At 34.6% G+C, this 19775-nt stretch overlaps 3 protein-coding genes and 1 long non-coding RNA gene across 6 annotated transcripts; 2 read left to right on the forward strand and 2 right to left on the reverse strand.

The window, feature by feature from the left end:
• Nucleotides 1205-1955, forward strand: LOC104789293. Its single transcript, XM_010515017.1, has 3 exons — nucleotides 1205-1297; nucleotides 1421-1581; nucleotides 1788-1955. Exons 1-3 carry the CDS (start codon nucleotides 1279-1281, stop codon nucleotides 1953-1955), a joined length of 348 nt encoding a protein of 115 aa, XP_010513319.1. The 5' UTR covers nucleotides 1205-1278.
• On the forward strand, nucleotides 1963-4182 carry LOC104787025. Its single transcript, XR_767761.2, has 3 exons — nucleotides 1963-2230; nucleotides 2314-2359; nucleotides 3965-4182. It is a non-coding gene; the product is annotated as an uncharacterized LOC104787025 (long non-coding RNA).
• On the reverse strand, nucleotides 7429-11315 carry LOC104787026 (probable inactive receptor kinase At5g10020). Of its 2 annotated transcripts, XM_019245949.1 has the most exons (4): nucleotides 10008-11315; nucleotides 8522-9916; nucleotides 8366-8450; nucleotides 8073-8252 (listed from the first exon to the last, which is right to left on the reverse strand). In XM_019245949.1, the coding sequence occupies exons 1-4, from the start codon at nucleotides 10915-10917 to the stop codon at nucleotides 8204-8206; spliced, it is 2439 nt and encodes an 812-aa protein (XP_019101494.1). In that variant the 5' UTR covers nucleotides 10918-11315; the 3' UTR covers nucleotides 8073-8203. The 2 variants fall into 2 exon arrangements, with proteins under 2 accessions (XP_010510820.1, XP_019101494.1); XM_010512518.1 differs by having other exon boundaries at nucleotides 7429-8252; nucleotides 8366-9916.
• Nucleotides 16987-19565, reverse strand: LOC104787027 (ETHYLENE INSENSITIVE 3-like 1 protein). 2 transcript variants are annotated; one of them, XM_010512520.1, is made up of 2 exons: nucleotides 19089-19304; nucleotides 16987-18966 (listed from the first exon to the last, which is right to left on the reverse strand). In XM_010512520.1, the coding sequence occupies exon 2, from the start codon at nucleotides 18918-18920 to the stop codon at nucleotides 17178-17180; it is 1743 nt and encodes a 580-aa protein (XP_010510822.1). In that variant the 5' UTR covers nucleotides 18921-18966; nucleotides 19089-19304; the 3' UTR covers nucleotides 16987-17177. The 2 variants fall into 2 exon arrangements, with proteins under 2 accessions (XP_010510822.1, XP_010510821.1); XM_010512519.2 differs by lacking the exon at nucleotides 19089-19304 and adding an exon at nucleotides 19311-19565 and having other exon boundaries at nucleotides 16989-18966.

Below are 19775 nucleotides of genomic sequence, written 5' to 3' on the forward strand. Positions count from 1 at the left end.
AAAAAAAAAAAAAAAAAAAGACAGTGGTTCAACCTAATTGTGTGAGAAAACTGACACCAAACGAACTAAAAGAAACAATTTAGAATGTTATCTATATACTATAATACACCAAACATTTTCATAATGAGATGATAGTACATTCAACTTAATTTGACCATACGAGTTACTCTAGAACTTCTCACTCGTGAGTAAAAATCTATATTTACAAAGGTGGAAAAAAAAAACACACACACATCACACACGCTATCTTGTATTATTGTCTATGAAATAAGAGGAACCGTTCACACATCTTGTTCTAATTTTCAATTCTTATGAGTGATGAATCTTATGATCATTCGTATAAGATAAATTTTCAAAATGTGGACAAAACAGAAAGAAAAATTTCAACATCTATCATCATCGATTAAATAAGCAAGAAAATGAGTAGAAGAAATTGCACATACCTTGAAAATGAAAGAGCTCTAAAGATTTTTTTTCCTTCTTTGTTTCTTCCTCACAATGATGCTGAGGTCTCGCAGAGAAAAATGAAAGGAGGAGACAAGAAATGCCGCACTTGACCCTTTCGTTTCTAATATTCAATAAATATGCATGTCTTTTCAATTAATATTGTTACTAAAATATAAAATAGAGAGTTCATGCTTTACCATTTAGTACTACATACTAATCGTGTGTGGTGATGCAAAATTTACAAATGTCACACTCTGAAAAAATGGGTTGGGAAATCTTTTTTTGCAAGTAGTATATGGAGATTTCATATACCGTATATAAAAAGGTGTAAAAGCCTCGGAACCATATCATATATTTGAGACAGAGGAGTAACTAGTACGTTAGGCGTGCCGCCACGACCGAGCTCGAGCTTTGTTACTAAATTCTTTTGACTTAATTTTGTGGAAGCTGAAAATATAAAACAAAAATATCGATCTTTATGACTAAATGAATTCAAAACGTATAAACGTATAAATAAATTCTCGATAATAGTTTCCGTCATAACTTTTCAGGATCACCCATTAATTAAATTGTGAGTGTGATAAAGCATGCAAGAGCAATTTCTTAGTGCTGTCCCAAGGGTTATTGGTGTACTACCCAAAATATATAAGACTAAATTCGAAAAGAACAAAAACTTAGGGGGGCTGTAGTTCAACTAAAATGGGAATTAATATTATGTCTGGATTCTTATCTTTTTGTGGAAATGATGATGTTAATTCATAATTAAAGTACACTTCCAGACAAAACAAAAACTAAAGGGTTCTTCTTTTTTGTTCATAAACGCAAGTAGCGATGTCAGATGATTTACTAGGTACGACGAATCCAAACTCTATATATCGATCTAAAAAGGATCTATTCTATAAAAATTGGCGGATCAATCCCTAATTTCGAATTTTATTGTTTTTTTTTTTGTTTTTCCGGTCGTTTCTCTCAGAGAGGACTATCATGGAAATACCAGCGTATTTAAAATACGTGCCTGGTACTGAGCCTGAGGATGTGTATATTCCTTATATAAGACGTGGTGAAAACGAAGAGGCTAATCTCTCGCCTGAAGAAGAGGAACGCATCATCAAGGAACAAGTCATTGAGAGCGAGGTTCTTTATTCAGTTGTCTTTTATGATTGAATTTTTTTTGTTCCATTCTCTGAAAACATATATATAGTGTTATATTCTTGGTTAGAAAATATTATTGTATGTTGTTGATTTGTGGGGGACTCTAGTGCGAGTAATCTCATCTTCTATACTTGGAAAATGCTATTGTTAATTTTTTTGTGTGGGGGAATCTTTGGTTTATCATATAGGGTTTCGACATTGACTTCAAGCAGTTCCGCTGTCTTTTTAATTACCGACCTCTTAATTTCGATGATAACAATGAGTACGTCATGGAACCCGAAACCACCAGAGAGTTAATGTACCGGCTGTCTCCGGAATCTCTTGAGAGATACAATGAAAGGGAGGTCGGATACTAACTGTAGTCTCTTTGTTTAAGAAAGATGTGCTTGTTCTCGTTTACGATTGGTTTACCCTTAATTTGTTTCGAAAACACAGGATACAAAATATGAATTTGTCGAGGCTATCAAAGCCAATTTTTACGCGACTGGTGCTGCTTCGGTAATGTATTTCATTACCTTTGAAAGTATGGATCCTTCTAATGGTCAGCCAAAACATTTCCGAGCTAGAGTCTGCTATTATTATCACTGTCCGCCCTTGTACATCTCATGCTATCCCACACCTGAGAAAAAAGGTACTCCATTATTTTCTTTTCTTTTCCTTTTGTCTTTCCTAATTAATAGACCAGTCATAGGTTTATTTGGATTGTTTTGGCAGTTCAATCCATTGAAATTGCAGTGAAAGAAGGTGTCAAGAAATCAAGGTATATAGGCACTCCAACCCTTTGGATCCAATTAAATCCTACTCGCCATCTTATGGATGGCGGAGTATGGTATCTGCTCGCTCTCTGGTAAACAAAGGACTTATTAAACGAGTAGGATCTGGAGATTCCATTTCAGTATGGTCAGATCCCTGGATCCCTGCTCAACCCCCGAGACCAGCATTGCGTTCGGGATCGCCCATAGATCCCACGCTTAGAGTTGAAACCCTTATTGACAGGAGCTCTCATTCCTGGAACCTGGCTTTACTTTCGGCCTCTTTCAAGCCGGAGGACGTTGCCATTATTTCTGCTTTACCTATTGGTAAACCAGATTCTCCAGATATGTTGGGTTGGCATTTGACAAAGACTAGTTTATACACAGTGAAATCTGGATATAATGCTTTGCGCCAGAACCAGGTGACCTCTGCACCTGCTTTTGGCCCAAACATTATCCCTTTACAGGCCTTTGTCTGGAAGATTCGGTGCCCACCAAAAATTCGTCATTTTTTATGGCAAGCAATTACGGGCTGTATAGCAACAACGGCTAATTTGAGGCGGCGTGGTATGACCTGTGATCCTGAATGTGGCCGGTGCGGTTGTCCTGAGGAAACGATTAATCATGCCCTATTTTTATGCCCACCGGCTTGGCAGGTGTGGGCTCTGTCCTCCTTCCCGACATCCCCGGACCTTTTTCCCACAGAATCTATCTATACAAACATGGACTATCTATTTTGGAGATCCCAACGGAATCCTTCAGCGGATATCTTCCCATGGATTCTTTGGTATATTTGGAAGGCCAGAAATGATAAGATTTTTAACAATCTGGATTCCAACCCGCTAGCAATTTTACAGTTAGCAGAGGAGGAAGCAAAACTTTGGTCTTCGGCCCAAGCGGATACAGTAGAACTGTCTCACCAGATTGGGCCTCACCCCAACACTGGTCCTATAGTTTCTGGGCTGCTTTCAGCCAACAAATATGGGAGTTGCTTCCGTTGCTTTGTGGACGGATCTTGGAAGGTGACTGATCAGTATACAGGCCGAGGATGGTATTGCATTTCTCCTGAGGGGGAATCTCCCACTATGGGTGCATCTAACCTTCGCCGCAGCTTGTCACCTCTCCACGCAGAAGTGGAAGCCTTAATCTGGGCAATGCGTTGCATGATCGGTGCGGATAATGAGAATGTTGTTTTTCTCACAGACTGTTCTGATTTGGTGAAGATGGTGTCTTCGCCGTCTGAGTGGCCTGCTTTCAAGACATATTTGGACGAGATTGAGGCGGACAAGGAGGAGTTCTTATCCTTTTCACTAGTCCAAGTTCCCCGAACGCAGAATGGTAATGCTGACAAGCTGGCACGGCGTGCTAGAACCGAGTCACATCAAGTTACCTTTGTAAACTTTTTCCCTACCAATTGGCTCGTTTGAGCTGATCTTGTATCTTGCTGTCAAAATAAAAAAAAAAAGAAATCAAGGTATATGAATGAAAATATCTATCTAAATTATAAACGTCTTGTTTGTTTGATGAGTCTATTCGTTTAACTTTTAGGGGGTTTTCACAATTTGCTGAATGTTTTTTGTTTTTTTTTTTTTTACATTGATTGATATCTTCAGACTGATAGAGGAGCTATCGAATGTCTAAAACTGGGTGGTGCTGAGGCAAGCACTGCTGTGATAATTGACCGAGTCTCGTTATATAACCGAGACATGTACTAATTTTATTGTTTGCCTTGTTCGCTTCCTCTCTTTAGATCTGTTTGTTGTTCAAACTTTTAACTAGAGTTCAGATTCTATGTGTTTCACAAACTTTCATTAAAGAAAACTTTTAACTAGTGACCAGCGAGTTATAAAATATAGTACAGGATCTCCTATATAATAAAACGGAAGTACACAACTTTTTTTTGGTAGACTATATAATTTTTATAAGTTGGTTATAAAATAAGTTATAGATTAAATATAGATTGGTTACAAAAAAAAATTATATATTAATTGGTCAATCCATGTGCTATATAAATATACTTATTAATATCCCAAATAATCTTCTTAAAGAAAATATTCCAATGATTTATACAATTTCCAAAATAAAATCTATTCCATATATCATTACAAAATATATACGGTTAGGCGTAAAAAGGAATAAAATCTTGACAATTTATCACGCTTAATCGTTATTTCTGAAATCTTATTGTGCAGTTAAATATAAAATCTCAGCTAAGCATGAGTCATATTAAGCATATAATTTAGCATAATATTTAGTATATGATTTTATTGCATAATATTTTATCCAAGAAAACTTTAAAAACAATCATATAAATTATATTTTATTCTAAAATTATAATATAAATAAAAAAATTCAACCCGTGCTCAAGGGTCCTAATCTAGTTTATATATATTATGAGAGTTGAGACTACGATGCACATAGTAACACATACAGTATTTCTATCTATACAACCCAAAACAATAACAAATTACTACGGAAGCGAAAGACTCGAACAAGATTTAATGATTTATCAACTTACTTTTCAAGAAGGCATTCTTACTAGTCAAATTCAATCAAACCAGATCGTCTTTCACAACAACAGAATGCATTCTAATAATTTAACCTTATAACATCTCTGACATCAGTGAGCTCTCGCAATGGAGATTCAATTCTGTTTTTCATTGGATTTCAGCTGTTTCTCGTTCACGTTTTTGAAACACGATCACTAGTGCACAAAGCTCACAAATCCTTCCACTGAACCTACTTTTATGAATATGTTTTTAATTTTATGAATGGACTGAAACTAATAACTTAACTATTATACGACACATTATTTAATCAATAGTCACACATCTTATATAAATATATTAGAAAGTAAGGTTTCTCTCCTCAAATTATTACACACCCTATTATCATCTTTTATAGGTTACCAAGTGTCTTGAGGTAAAACAAAACAAAACAAAAATACATAAAACAAAGTGCGAAATAGAAGATTTTCATTCGTTTTATAAATTATATTTGTTGCAACGTGCTGCACCACATGGAAGTAATTCCTTAGTAAATAACCAGCACATTTCCCCCTTCCACGTCAAATACTCAAAATTATTGAGACCTTTTGAGTAAGTCCTTCGTAGTTACTACGTATTGCTCCTCTAGACTCTACTTAATTCATTATAGTTACTCATTTTCACTGAATATAGATTTGTCTGTCGGCAGAGATTGGAAGGAATATACTTATAACAAGTATCAGTAGAGACAACACTGTGGACGACTTTTCTGCCCAAATGATAATAAATAATCCAATAATGGAATTCTAAATATCTACAAGGTTACATGTGTTATATGTTATGTGTACGAACAAATGCGTTGTTCTTAATAAGTTTGTAGAAATATCTAAAAGACTAGTGGAGTAAGTCGTTTACGGAGACCCGACACATGCAACACCAACACGTATGCATAGTTTGATTCTTATCTCCTTATTGTAGCATTTTATTTTTCTTGTAGCATTTGACTTTTCTCATTCCCTCCTTCACGTTTTCTCTAAATAGAGGCCATGCAGTGTAACATTTCACTCATCACTTGGTTTTAACATACTAAGAGAAGAGAGTTATAAGAAGTTGAGAGAAAAAAAAAATGGCTTCCAAGGCTTTGATTCTGTTAGGTCTATTTGCAATTCTTCTCGTCGTCTCCGAAGTTTCTGCGGGTAGGTAAAAGTTCTTTTAATACATTTCAGTCAACTTCTTCCTTTGGGAGGCTAGTAACAAAAAATATATATTACGCTTATGATGCTAATATAACTTGATCTCATCCAATTATTATTTGAGTCAAAACATCTTTCACTTAATTATGTTGTTGATTTCTAGTCCAATTTAGATTGTTTATACAAATTTTATATAGAACTTATATATAGTTAATGTTGTAAAGCTTTTTAATTATAGAAGGAGGACTTCCCAATTTATATGTATATTTGAAGTTAAAATACAAAGTTTGAAATCAGGAAGAGGAATGCACATTTCCACGTGCTAACCATTATCTTTGAATAATGTCTTGTTTTGCACAGGCACGGGGAAGCCAGAGAGTGAGGAAGCCGTGCACCCTGATGGTCATGGTGGTGAATACAACAGAGGAGGAGGAGGAGGATATTGTAGAGAGTAGTATGTATCATACTTGTATTAAGGGTATTTATGTACATTAGTAATCCTTAGTTACCCCTCTCCTATCTCACTATATATAGTTGTTATAGCTTAGACAAGCCTTGGTTCATTTATGTTTGCGTGTGTATATATGTATATGATTTGCTTGTTGTCTGAGCCTTAGGTGACCTTGATTACTTTATTGTAAATACTGAAGTCTTGTCTGTAGTTAATATGTTTGTTAACATGCCTTTGTCTTCACTGCTAGTTGTTGAGCTTTCAGTTTAAGCCTTTTAGATTTTATTGTTTAAAGATTTGATTTTTGTGACAGCACATGTTTTTGTTTCAGTGACTGAAATATTATTTATGTAGTGAGTTATGTGTATACCTTTTAAGGGCCAGAGAGATACATGGAAGGTGAACACATTACACATTCCCGCATAGACAGTCTATCTTCTCAAGTTGGAATTCTTTTTGAAATGCGAAAGAAAGCTAAGCGCTTTCTATGCGGTTAGGTATCGTTGCTTAGTTACACTGTGATTCTCTTTTAAAATATGTAACGTGACTTGATGTCCTGTGAATAAGTGTTTATGTGGAAGTGGAATAGTTTAACAAATGTGTTTTTGATGGAAGATCTCAGCATTAGCTCTTCTCTTTGTACCACTGCTTCTTGCTACTCGATCTCATTTTCCGAAGAAGGTATATATTTGTGGTTAATTCATTTAGTTCTTTAATTCACTATCAATCTTTTTGATCTTAAGTCAGCTCTCGCAACTCCTAGATATCTCTTACATCCGTTGCATTCTAAACTTGGTTTTGTATAGCTTGCATTGGGATATTAATTTGATATATTTTCCTGATTTCAACCATTTTCGTATTTCATGATGATTGTCATTGTTATGTCTTATGGAAACTTTTTTTTGAATTAAGTTAAACTTGCTCGATATTGAATGATTGGACGGGGCTAAGCAACATTGAGTTCTGTTTAATTTTCTGCTGGGACTTGAGACTTACAAAGTTACAACAATGATATATATGTCAATCCTATATTCCTACTGTCTCGAAATTAGTTGGACTATTGGATTTAGATTTACAGTTTCATATTATGCTAAAATAAAAACGGGATCAATGGAACAAAATGAATCCAACAAGGCATTTTTACAGCGACATTCACAACGAAAGCTCTTCTAGTTTGTCCTCTTGAGAACAATTCTGGAGAGCTCCTGATAGACCAACTTCATGTCCGGCCTCTCTGGTGCCGGTGAGATACAGCTCACAGCAACCTGTAAGACATCAGTGAGAACTCCAGAGGAATTCCTTGAAACCTGTGACTCAATAATGGATGGATCAAAACACTCAGCAGCACGGTTTTGTCCCACAAGCAGAAGAACCCATTCAGTGAGTTCAACAACCCCTGGATCACTGCAAACTATATCTCCTGAAACCTTCCCTGTTAGAAGCTCTAACAAAATGACCCCAAAGGCATACACATCGCTTTTCAGAGAAGGGTATGGTTTACTCAAGCTGGCAAACTCTGGAGGGCAGTAGCCGAGAGCAGCTGCATTCAAGACTTGCTCTGATGTGGCTTCTGGTGTGATTAACCGGTGAAAACTGTAATCTGTTAGGTGTGCAGTGAGTTCAGGAGGTTTTAGGAGAACATTGGTTGATTTTAGATTCCCGTGTGGAATTGCTTCCTCGTTGTGCAAGTAACTAAGACAACTGGCTATGTCAAGAGTAATTTTAAGACGGTTTTCCAGCAACAATGGTGGGAGGTTTAGCAGTCCAGCCTCTGCAGACAACAACAGAGAATGAGTAAATCATCTTTGATATATATAGTCATGTAGGAGAATTCATGTTTCAAGTGAAAAAAGCAATCAAGATTTTTACTATGCAAGTCTTTACCTTGGAGATAGAAAGCTAAACAGGGTGCATCCATGTATCTTGATATGATGAGCTTCTCGTGTTCTTTCGGCCCCCAGTAGTAAGCCTGAAGAGAAACGAGATTTGGGTGATTGATGTTCCCAAGTTTCTTTATCTCCCTTGCAAATTCCTTTTTACCTTTGGCAGTCCCTTCTCTTAACCATTTGACGGCTAATACAGAACCAGAATTGAGCACTGCTCTGTACAGAGTTCCATGGCAGCTCCTTCCAATAGCTTCAGCCGGAGCACAAGACAGTTCCTCTGCTGTAAGCTTAAGCGAACTGTCGAAAATATACAGGTTTCCGTCCAGTTTCACAGAAGTTTGTTGAGACCTAGGATTTGGTGAATTCTGGATATTAGATAACGATGAAGTTGAAGAAGACACCAGGGAAACTTTGGATGACAAGCTTTCATCTTTTCGTGTTGATTCAGGGTGAAGCTCTTCGGTATGTTCTTTTAGAAATGATGGAGAATTCTCAGAGTCACTATACTGGGAAAAACGTGAAGAAGAAACCGGTAGATTGGCCTTAATTGAGGGCGTAGAAGACGAAGATTCATTTTCCTGTACACTGTTCTTTTCTGCAATCACATTCGAAGGAGAAAGTTCAGCTTTTGGAATAATGCTCTTTTCTCCAGTGACATCTGATTTCTCTTCATCATGTTGCTTTCTCAACATAAAATGAAACATTGCACAAACAAGAGCAAGTAGAGCAGCACCCACGACCAAGCCTATGATCAGGGCTGCCTTTACAGATGACTTCATATGATACCCATGCTTCCGTATGGTTATATCTGCTTTATGTTCTGGTGTTTCTAAAGAAATGGGGACATTCAGTAAGGCATTCCCTGGATGAAACGCTGAATCAGGAAACCGTCTAAGATTCTCCGGGACATTTCCAGAGAGATTATTGGCAGAGACAATGAATACCTTTAAGCTGTCTGGGAGGCCATCAGGGATCTGCCCTTCAAAGTTGTTATAAGAAAGGTCGAGCGATACCAAATTGTGGAAGCGAGTTAGTTCCTCTGAGAGAACTCCACCTAAGGAGTTATGTGACAGACCAATATTAGTCAAGCTCAGGTCTTCCGCAGTACTTGCATCCTGAAGAGGAAGTGAACCAGAGAAATTATTGTTTGACAGGTCGAGATCTGTCAACTTTGCAGATATCAACAGATTACTTGGTAGAAAGCCGCTAAGCTGGTTGTGACTAAGATCAATCAGTTTCAGTTCAGGATAGGTTCCTAAAATAAATGGTAGTACGCCCCGCAACATATTGTTAGCAACCTCGAGTGAAGTCAGCCTCAAGAATTGAGAAGTTTGACCAGGTAGTGTTCCAGTGAGTGAGTTTGAACTCAACCGAATAATTTCTACAGAATCTCCCCAATTCTGTATCCTTGACAAGTCTCCTGAAATGTTATTGTTACTCAGATCCACAATGGCACAATGCCCTACCTTTAGAGGTAAGGATCCCGATAGTCTATTTGAAGACAAATTAAGTTTCTCTAGTGTTGAAGAAGTTATACTTCCAATAGGACCTGCCACGAATACTCCCAGTTAAGAAGATTTGCAAAGAAAGTCTTGAAAATAAGAGAACCAAAAGGGTATGAAGATTCATAGAGATTTTACCTTCAAGATGATTGAGGCTAAGATCTAGCTCCGTCAAGACGGTTGAACTCTCTTGTAGAAGGCCTGGTGGTAAAGAAGCCGACAACTGATTATCTTGTAGCCGAAGAATCTTGAGAGAGACAACAAAACTGAAGACAGGAACAGAACCAGACAATTGATTACTGCTAGCATCAAACACCTCTAAGCTATCGAAAAATGGGATACCATCATGAGCAAATAGCTCCCCTACCAAAGAATTCCCACTAACGTTCAAATAACGAATCGAGGAAACAAAGCTTGACTTTGCGAGTCCCAAATCAAGCGAACCGGAGAAGTTGTTCCTGCTTATATCTACATACTCCACACTGTTTAGCTGAGAAAACAGACTCATCACTTCCCCGAAGAAACTATTGCCTTGCAAATCAAGGTACTTCAACTTCTCAAGACTCCCAATCCCAGAAGGAATCACTCCTCCCAAGTAGTTGTTACCAGATAGATTTACAAACACCAGATTCCTCAAATTCTCAATTCCAGAAGGTAGTGAGCCACTGAACAAGTTACCAGATACATCCAAATACTTAAGAGACTTAAACGAACCAATGTTGGAGAGAGTTCCAGCAAACTGATTATTGGAAATTGACAAGTTCTGAAGCATTCTGAGACCAACAATGACTGGGAAACTGAAATTCCCAAGCAGACCTAAACCATTCAAATCAATGGAAGTAACATCTCCGCTACTACAAGTAACCCCGTACCAGTTTAAAGGACACCTATCAGAGGATAAAGCTTTAGGATCCCATGAAGTAAGAACTTTACCAAAAGGGTCACTCTGAAAACCTTTCTTGAGCTCCAAAAGAGCTTCAAAGTCGGAAAAACCTGAAACGCTTATAATCATCACTAACAGTAATATCATCGAACATATTATCTGCATGACTTCAAAAAAACAGAGCAGTTCAACTCAGAAAAACCCAAACCCGAGTTCTCTAAACAAGGAATCTAAGAGTCAGAAGAACCCACATTCTCAATTTCTCATCAGCTTTGATAAAAGGAAGAGATAAAACAGACACAGAGCTTCGAAATTGAGTAAAGGAACGAACTTTAAACCCACCATGGGCAACTTAAAAGCTCTGAATTGGAGAGAAGAGAAGAAAAAAAGAAAAGAGAGACCCAGACGAACGTTCCCGTGGGGAAGAAGAAGACGAAGAAGAAAGAAGGAATCTTAGAGAATGTGTGTTCTTTTGTTTTTGGCCTCTGTAGGGCGCTTCAATCAAGAAGCGTAATCAATGGAGGAGATAGATGAAGACAGAAGAAGTAGGTAAGGTTCTTTAATTTTTTTTTTTTTTTTTTTTTTTGCAGCACTCGTTTTATATTATTCGCACTTCTATGTTGATTTGTCTTCTTTTTCTTTGGGTGTGTTTTTCTGGGAACTACTAAATTTGAAGATGCTCTAATGTTGGTTGTGTAATTTGTCGCAGATGATGTGTTTAGTTCCAAAAATTCACTTTTAGCAGTCCTAGGTAAATAAAAAATTAGACAGTTGCATCTTGATCTGAACAAATCTGTATTTTACAAAGAGTACATGGCTGATTTGTGTCCCATGTACGAACTAGTTGGTGTGTAAGGCTTTATGTATGTGATGGTTCCCTAAAGAACTTTAAAACCGTAGGTCATGTATGAGAGAAATGAGTAAAGAACTATGGTGGATATGCCGTGTCAAACTGAATCAAAGTTTAAACTTTCTGGATTTTGACCTTAAAAATGAAAAACTGAAAACTATATCGAAAACAAAACAAAACCACCATCGGCCGTTTTTACGAATTTGATATGTAATTATCCGGTGGTGGTTGTATACACAACAAACTTCATACCTCATTCGATGTAATAAAATATGATGTTTACTATGCTCACACTTCTATATAAATCTCATACTACAGTTCATTATTTTCAAACTTCATACCTCATTTGTAACGATGAAATATTAAATTTCTATAAAACAAAAATTAAATTTGTTTAAAACTTAAATTACAATTATAAGTATAGCTCTATATCTATGTGTTATATAAATTTAAAAATATAAATAATTACTAAAACAGATCATTGTTACTTATAATATATACTTTAACCATATATATACCTATTTTCCCCATCATATATATATATATATACATATATATGTATTTGAAGTAATAATTTGTTTCATGTTTTAATTATTATAACAATAAGTATATTTAGTGCATTTATAATTCATATATATATTTTAAAAAAATTTTAAAATTAAACTGCATTAACATAAAATAACATATTATGTAAAAATTATATTTAAATTTTATAATTTTAGTTTAGAAATATTGATTCGTTTTCACTATTCAAATATACATGCTCTCAGCAGAGACAACATATCAAGGTAAATTTAAAATAAATTTTATTATTTTAACCACATTTAAAAGGTTGAATTTAATCAAATTTTAACATTTTAGACTTAAAATTTTAATATGTTTGTTTGTAATTAGTTGTTTTAAATTTAATACTATACAACAAACCGTTAGTAAACTATTTTGTTCGAGAAATTAAATATAATATTCTTTAGTCTATTTTGAACTTTCCACTTATTTATCAACAAATTTTTCATACAAAAATCAAAAATTGTTTTTCTGATAAATGTATTTAAAAAAAAAACTAGAAACAATGCAAGATACTATATCATTTATGTTTTATCATGTATCAAGAAAGGGGATGTTTTGAAATTCTCCCTTTAAAGTGTATATATATTAATATGTTTCTATAAAATATTAATTGTTTTGACATATGTTTAAGCTAATATTATAAATAAGGTTTGTGAGAACTACTTATTAACATGTGTAAATCAAATTAGGCAAATTGCATAGTGTCAAATTCTAATTTATTTCTTGACCTTTGCATTCAACTTTACAAAATTCAAAGAATTTGATTGTAAAACCTTTTTTTTTACTTGTGTCTATATTTATTGGATAAAATCATAAACAGTTGTTAAATATGCCAAACTCATCATTAGTTTTGCCATCATTGGTTAACAAACTTGTGAAGATATGAAGTAGTGATATTATGGTGATATTTTAGTGCATTTCTATTGGTAATCTCTCAATGAGAGATTTCCATTACAAATAAATAAAAAATATAAATAAAGTACTTTAAATGGAAAATTCAATGGAAAATGGTGAGAACCCTATGAGAAACTTTTTTTTTCATCATCTATGTGGCTATAATATCAGTTGTATAAAGCATAGTTTAATGTGAAAGCTCACTTGTCACTAATTTCTTGTCGTTGTATGCAGAAAATATGACATCTTCTTCCAATCCCTCAGTGGCACCTTCTTCCAAGTCCTCAGCAGCACCTTCCTCCAAACCCCTAGTGACAATGTCTTTTGGAATCTCAGCACATTTCCCATTCCACATGGTTGTGTCATGGAGGATATATCTAAGAATATTGACATAGCTTTAAGAAAGATACATGAGGCAGATCCCAACAAACCTATATACCGTCTTTCAAAGGCAAAAGTCATATGTGGTAACGATTGGAGTCTAAGTAAAAATACTATAAGGGGGATTAAACAACAAGGTTTTAAATTGTTATATGGAGAAGAGAGATATTTGTTTTGTCATAGGCAAATATTGTAGTGGGTTATATAAGTTTTCGACATACAACAACCCACCCCGCCAAATTCTCAAAATAAATATAGTTGATCCGCATTTATCCCACTAAATTTTTTTTGGGACTCGTGGATAACACATATATAATCTATATATACATTTTTGGAGACATTTAGCAAATAAATCCTAGAGTTGCTACTTATTTACAAGAAATGCCATTACCATTAAATTTTAAATTAAAATTTAAAACCATTATTTTGGGCTAAACAAAAATTCCTAAAATATCTCAATAATCAATCAATGACTAATTCCAACATCTAATTAAATTAATTACAATATCTTCAATTAATTCTTTACTATCCTTATAACCAAATACAATTAAAAGATTTTGTTTGAAATATAAAATAATATTTTTAATTAAAATTACGATTTTTCTATCATCTTTGTTTGATTTATTTAGTTTACTTGCTTTAAATCATCATAAAATACATAAAATTAATGGAACTCTATTTTTTTGCATTTTTCGTTATTTGGATTTTGAAAAACATGCATGTCTTACTTAAGCAAGGAAGAAAAATTGTGTTTGGGTATGTAGCAGGATGAGTTTGTGTATTAATAAAAATTGAAAAATTATAGCATTAATTGTTAGTAAATCATCAGTTCATTATTTTGTTAACTCCATCGACTTAGAATATTAGGCATATCTAACTGAGTTTATTAAATTACGATTATGTAAAATAAACAAGCAGTATTATGTTATATCACGGGTTATATTTTGAATTTAATAATTTAAACTGGTAAACCTAAATTTTTAAACCGGTAAACCTAAATAATATATAGATATAAGGGATATACACTTAAAATTTACAAAACATTAGTCATATATATATATATATTTATTTCTTTAATCTACTAAAGATTTAGATTTTTATTTTACTTTTAAAAATATAGTCCCGCGGTGTACCGCGGGTTAAAATCTAGTAACATATTATAAAATTAGTTAATACTATTGTTTTGACATATGATTAAGCTAATATTTTAAATAAGGTTTGTGAAAATTACTTATTAACAAGTGTAAATCAAATTAGGCAAATTGCATCGTGTCAAATTCTAATTTATTTCTTGATCTTTGCATTCAACTTTACAAAATTCAAGAAAATTTGATTGTAAAACCAGTTTTTTTACTTGTATTGTATCTGTATTTATTAGATAAAATCATAAACACTTGTCAAATATGTCAAACTCATCATTAGTTGTCCCATCCTTGGTTACTTGTGAAGATATGAAATAGTGAAGTCATGGTGATACTTTAGAGCATCTCCATTGGTAATTTCTCAATTAAATAAAAAAAATAAAATAAAAAATAGAAATAAAACTAGTTTAGTTGGAAAATTCAATGGAAATTGTGAGAACCATATGAGAAACTCCTTTTTTTGTTCATCATCTCCGACCGCCACAAGTTGCTCAATAGAGCTAGCTAAAATGTGATTGTTCAACAGATATATTTTGGTATTCTATTAGTAATATTGAGCTCAGTTAATGTTGTGGATTGTACTTCTTTATCAGTTTGTTATGGGCCAGCATTCTTATTGAATATATTATGTATATGTATATTGTGTAGCTATATGGTTTGGGTCAACCAATGCTAGGGTTGTACCATTCCGACGTTGCATTGTTGAAGACTTTGTCGTTCTGTTTTGATCTGATGAGATTATGTTTTGATAATACTTTGTTCTGATATTTGAATATGTAGTTTGATAATTTTTGAGGTGATTTACTTTAATTTTAGGAGATTAAACTGGAATTTGTATATGTTAATATCAACATGTGAACATAATGTAAAGTAGTTTGAGGTTCAATCGGTCGTTTAGTTTCAAACAAGACAAAACATGGAGTTAAAATAATTGTTGAAAGAATACGTTAAAATAAGGGGAAAATGTCAAAAAAAAATCACCAACTTACTAAAAGTGGTGAAAAAATTCATAAACTTTACATGTAATGAATTTAAATATCTATTTTTATTGACTTTTTAAATAAACAATAAATTTTCATTGACTTTGTAAAAACATCATGAACTCTCGTTACTTTTACCAAATAAAACATGAATTTGAATTATCATAAGCAATATTTTGGCAGTTTGATTATTCATTAACAAATTCTTTTAAATGATAAAAAAAAAGTTTGTGATTTTGTTTAGAAAGTCAATTTTAATGTTTAATAACCACTAATAAATTTCGTTACGCATGCATTCTTTGATATTGTTAACAAAAATTCGTGATTTATTTGAAAAGTTAATAAAATTAAAGATTTAGGTCACTACAAACAAAATTTATGAATTTTTTTTACCACTTTTGCTAAGTTTATGATTTTTTTTACACTTTCCCGTTAAAATAATCTTTAAACCTCTTTTCTAATCAACATTTCAAAAACTACTAAAATTAGTTTTAACTACTTTATTTACACAAAATTCCTATCAAACTCTCTATTTTTTAAAACTATTCGATGTTTTTTTTAATGAAAAAATAAATTTGTCAATAGCAAGTATAATAAATTTAAATGTGGACGGTGACAAAATCACAACACTTACATAAATTACTACGATTAAAACTGCTACTATATATATATTATCATTTTACATTAAAATGTTCAGAACATATGATATAAAATAATAATAAAGAAACAAAATGAGTGGATGAATGTAGTCAGTTTTGGCGATGAAGAGACTAAAAGAGTGGTGGGGTTTCACAAGGCATATCACATGGGCTGTCTTCCAAATCCAAACTAAAGGAGACAACAACGTTTGTCTTCTCTTCCTCCCAAAAACAATCTCACTATTTTGGCTCCTTCACCTTATTATTATATAAATATCCATTTTGGATTACAATGTGGATTAAAACTTACATTAGAATTTGCCTGTGGTGAAGAAGAGGCCACAACAGCTGACGCTGAAGCAAATGTTGGCAACCTGTAACTATATTGTTTAATATAAGTTTGACCAAACAAATTATAAGAGAATATACTTTTCTACATGAAAGAAAAAGATAACTTATATTATAAGATAAATGCTTTTTGATAACCCTAACAATATGGCTAAGCCATGTGTTTTCCTTATTATAATGATATGTTGAATTGAGTTGACTAAAGAACAACCAACAAAAGTGACAGAGTTGTATTGTTCATTTTGGTCACTCATGCATTAAATAATTTATCTGGTGATGGTTTAACTAAATTTATCTGTTGGAAACTGGAATTGTCTTAAAACTACCAAAAGTGAGAAATTATAGTTTGTTTCATTATTGCTATACTTGTACTTCGGACTTGGACCTTAGATTAACACAAGATAGAACTCAAGAAATATTTGTAGCATCAGAGAGATGTTCAATGGATAAAGAGATTATTAAACATGAGAATGAGTTAATGACTTTCAAACACAAAAAAAAATAGATGGCTTCATCATCATCAACAATATAGATGTGTTGGTGCCAATAGAATACAAACCCAAGTCAGGTAAGTAGGTAACAGTAACACAGTCATTAGGAAAGAATGTTACAGAGAATGAGATATTCAAAACCATATCGATGCATCTTGCTGCTGCTGCTGCTGATGCTGCTTTCCCATTCCTTCCACTGGTCCGGTGTGCCAGTCATCTCTGTAATCGAATGCTGCCATATCAAACGGTGTCGAATCAAACACCATTTGAAACCGATTGTTGATTCCGCTGTTGGTTCCTTGTTGCATATACATTTGATTGCCACTGTTGAAACTCAGCTGCTGATTCTGAGCTGGTTTTGCATCAAGGGTCATGCTTTGATGTCCCATCAATGGAGGAGGAGTTTGGCTGCTCTGGACATTTCTATCGTACATGGCCATAAGCTCGGTGATCATCTTCTGCCCGTTTTCCGGAACTCCAAAGCCTGATAGGTCGATCGGTTGAACTGAGTGCTGAGGTCTCATTTCACCCACATGAAACTTGGATGCTCCATATGCTACACGATTGTCTCTGTATGGACAAACCATTTGGTGGTTGTCCCTTGAACTCCTGTCCTGAAATCCCAAATTCATTTTACCGTGAGGACACTGGCCATTCTCACAAGTGTAACCTGCTGGTCTGTCCATTATCATAACATTCATATCGTTGTTCGGCTTCCTCTTTCTAGTGAATTCCAAGTTTCCCGTAGTGGCAACTTCTTCCTTTATCGGAAAATGTTGCATTTTAGCAACGCCAAAGCTTGTTTGAGGATTCATCATCACTATCTCTGGTTTTCTCTCTTCCAAATCGAAATTAGGTTGTTCCTTCTCAAAACCTTCAACATCATACTCGCTACAATCATTGATGAGAAGCGACCCGCTTCCTAAAGATGATGAAGAAGACAGAGGAGGGCATGACTCGGGGTAAAGCTCCCGCGCCACAACCTCTTCTTGGTTTATAATAGCAAGCCAAGTAGCACTCTCTTTCGCCGTCATCTTATCCTGCAAGCATTTCGATTGCCTCACAAGCTTACGGATTTTAGCAATATCAGGCGACATATGCTTGATCACCGCAGTCAAAACACCAACCTTCCATGCTTTCTTCAAATCATGAGGCTTTTTATAAGGAGGAGGACCTTGCTCGTTAGGCAAACCAAGCTGAGGCCACCAGTCTTCTTTCCCATTAGGCCACCAAGGTGGAGAAACTCCTTTTTCCAAAGGAAACCTTCTCTGTGGAGGATCACAATGTTGCATCAACGCAGATAAAAGTGATCCAAGAGTCGTGTCCTGAAGCTCCTGAAGTGTATGAGGTGTTGGTCCAACCAAACTGTTACAATCATTACTCCCTCCAGGAATATTGTTCTCTGCTTGGTATTTAGCAATAGCAGCTGGACCATTACGATCAAACCTGACCTTATCTTTCCACCATTCCCTCAGATTATCAGAAGCACCCGTCACAGGCTTACCCTTCTCAGGGATGATGCCATAAACAAAGCCTTGAGCTTTACAAACTTCCATCATCTTCAACATATACTTCAAGATCCCATCTTGCGCTCTAGACATTTTCTTCCTCCTAGCTTGCTCTTGTGACTGCCTCTGCTTCGAACCGTCGACACCGTCTTTACACTTGCTTTGTTGCTCCTTGAGACGTTTCAAACGCATCTTGTCTCTCCACATCCTCTTCTCTAGCTCATCCACATCCATCTCATCATCGGTATAGTCTACATCTTCAACCATTGGCTCTTGTTCAGCTTGTGGCAATGGACAAACATCGAGAGGTGTGGATGAGGGAAAGAAATCCATGTTTCCATACATACCCATCTCGTTGAACATCATCATGTCTCTTCCAACACAATCAAGACCAGACCCAGTCAAGTTCTTTAACCTGAAAAAAAAAAAAGAAACTTCATATTCAATCACCACAAGCTACACACAAAACAAACACACCAGATCATATCAAATTAGAAGATTAAGAGTCAAAGAAATAAAATAAAAAAAAACTCTTAACTTTATGAAGAATCATCAAACCAAAGTGAAGAGACTAAAAAGTGATGTTCTCATCACAATACACAGATCATCAAACAACTTAAACCAAACGATCTAGAAAAAGAAGAAGACCAATCAAAGGGGAGCAAGAACTTGGTAAAAATACAAAAGCCATCTCATCAACACAACAAAATAAAATAGAAACAAAACAAGAAGAGAAGCAAAGAGACAAAGGAGTGTTGCCTGAAAGAGTTTGCAGATAAAGAACACCTCCTAAAAGTGGTATCTCTCTCTTGTTTCCAGAACGTTATAATAATAAACAGATAAGGAAGTCTTAATTTTGATCAATCCCCACAATTTCAAGGAAGATGAAGAAGAAGAAAAGTCAATTAAAGATCACATGGGGGGAGAAAGAGACATTTATTACTGTGTGTGTTTTCTGGGTTTTTTGTAGATGAAGAAGAAAGAGAGAGAAGATGCTTTGGTGGTGAACTGGTGATGGGAGGGAGTATAAATAATTATTTTAATTAAAGTCGCACCGTTTCATTTTTTTTGCTCCAAATATTTAATTTAATTTTTTTTTTAAATGAGCATTGATTGACGCTGACGCTGAGGATCAAAGTGACTTCATCGTCGGTCCGGTGCACAACATTACACAACACAAGACGCGGTAGCCGGTAGGGTGATTTACAGTTTTTTTTTGGGAAC

This window comes from Camelina sativa, chromosome 5, assembly GCF_000633955.1.
Source record: "Camelina sativa cultivar DH55 chromosome 5, Cs, whole genome shotgun sequence".
In the NCBI taxonomy this organism is placed as follows: Eukaryota; Viridiplantae; Streptophyta; class Magnoliopsida; order Brassicales; family Brassicaceae; genus Camelina; species Camelina sativa.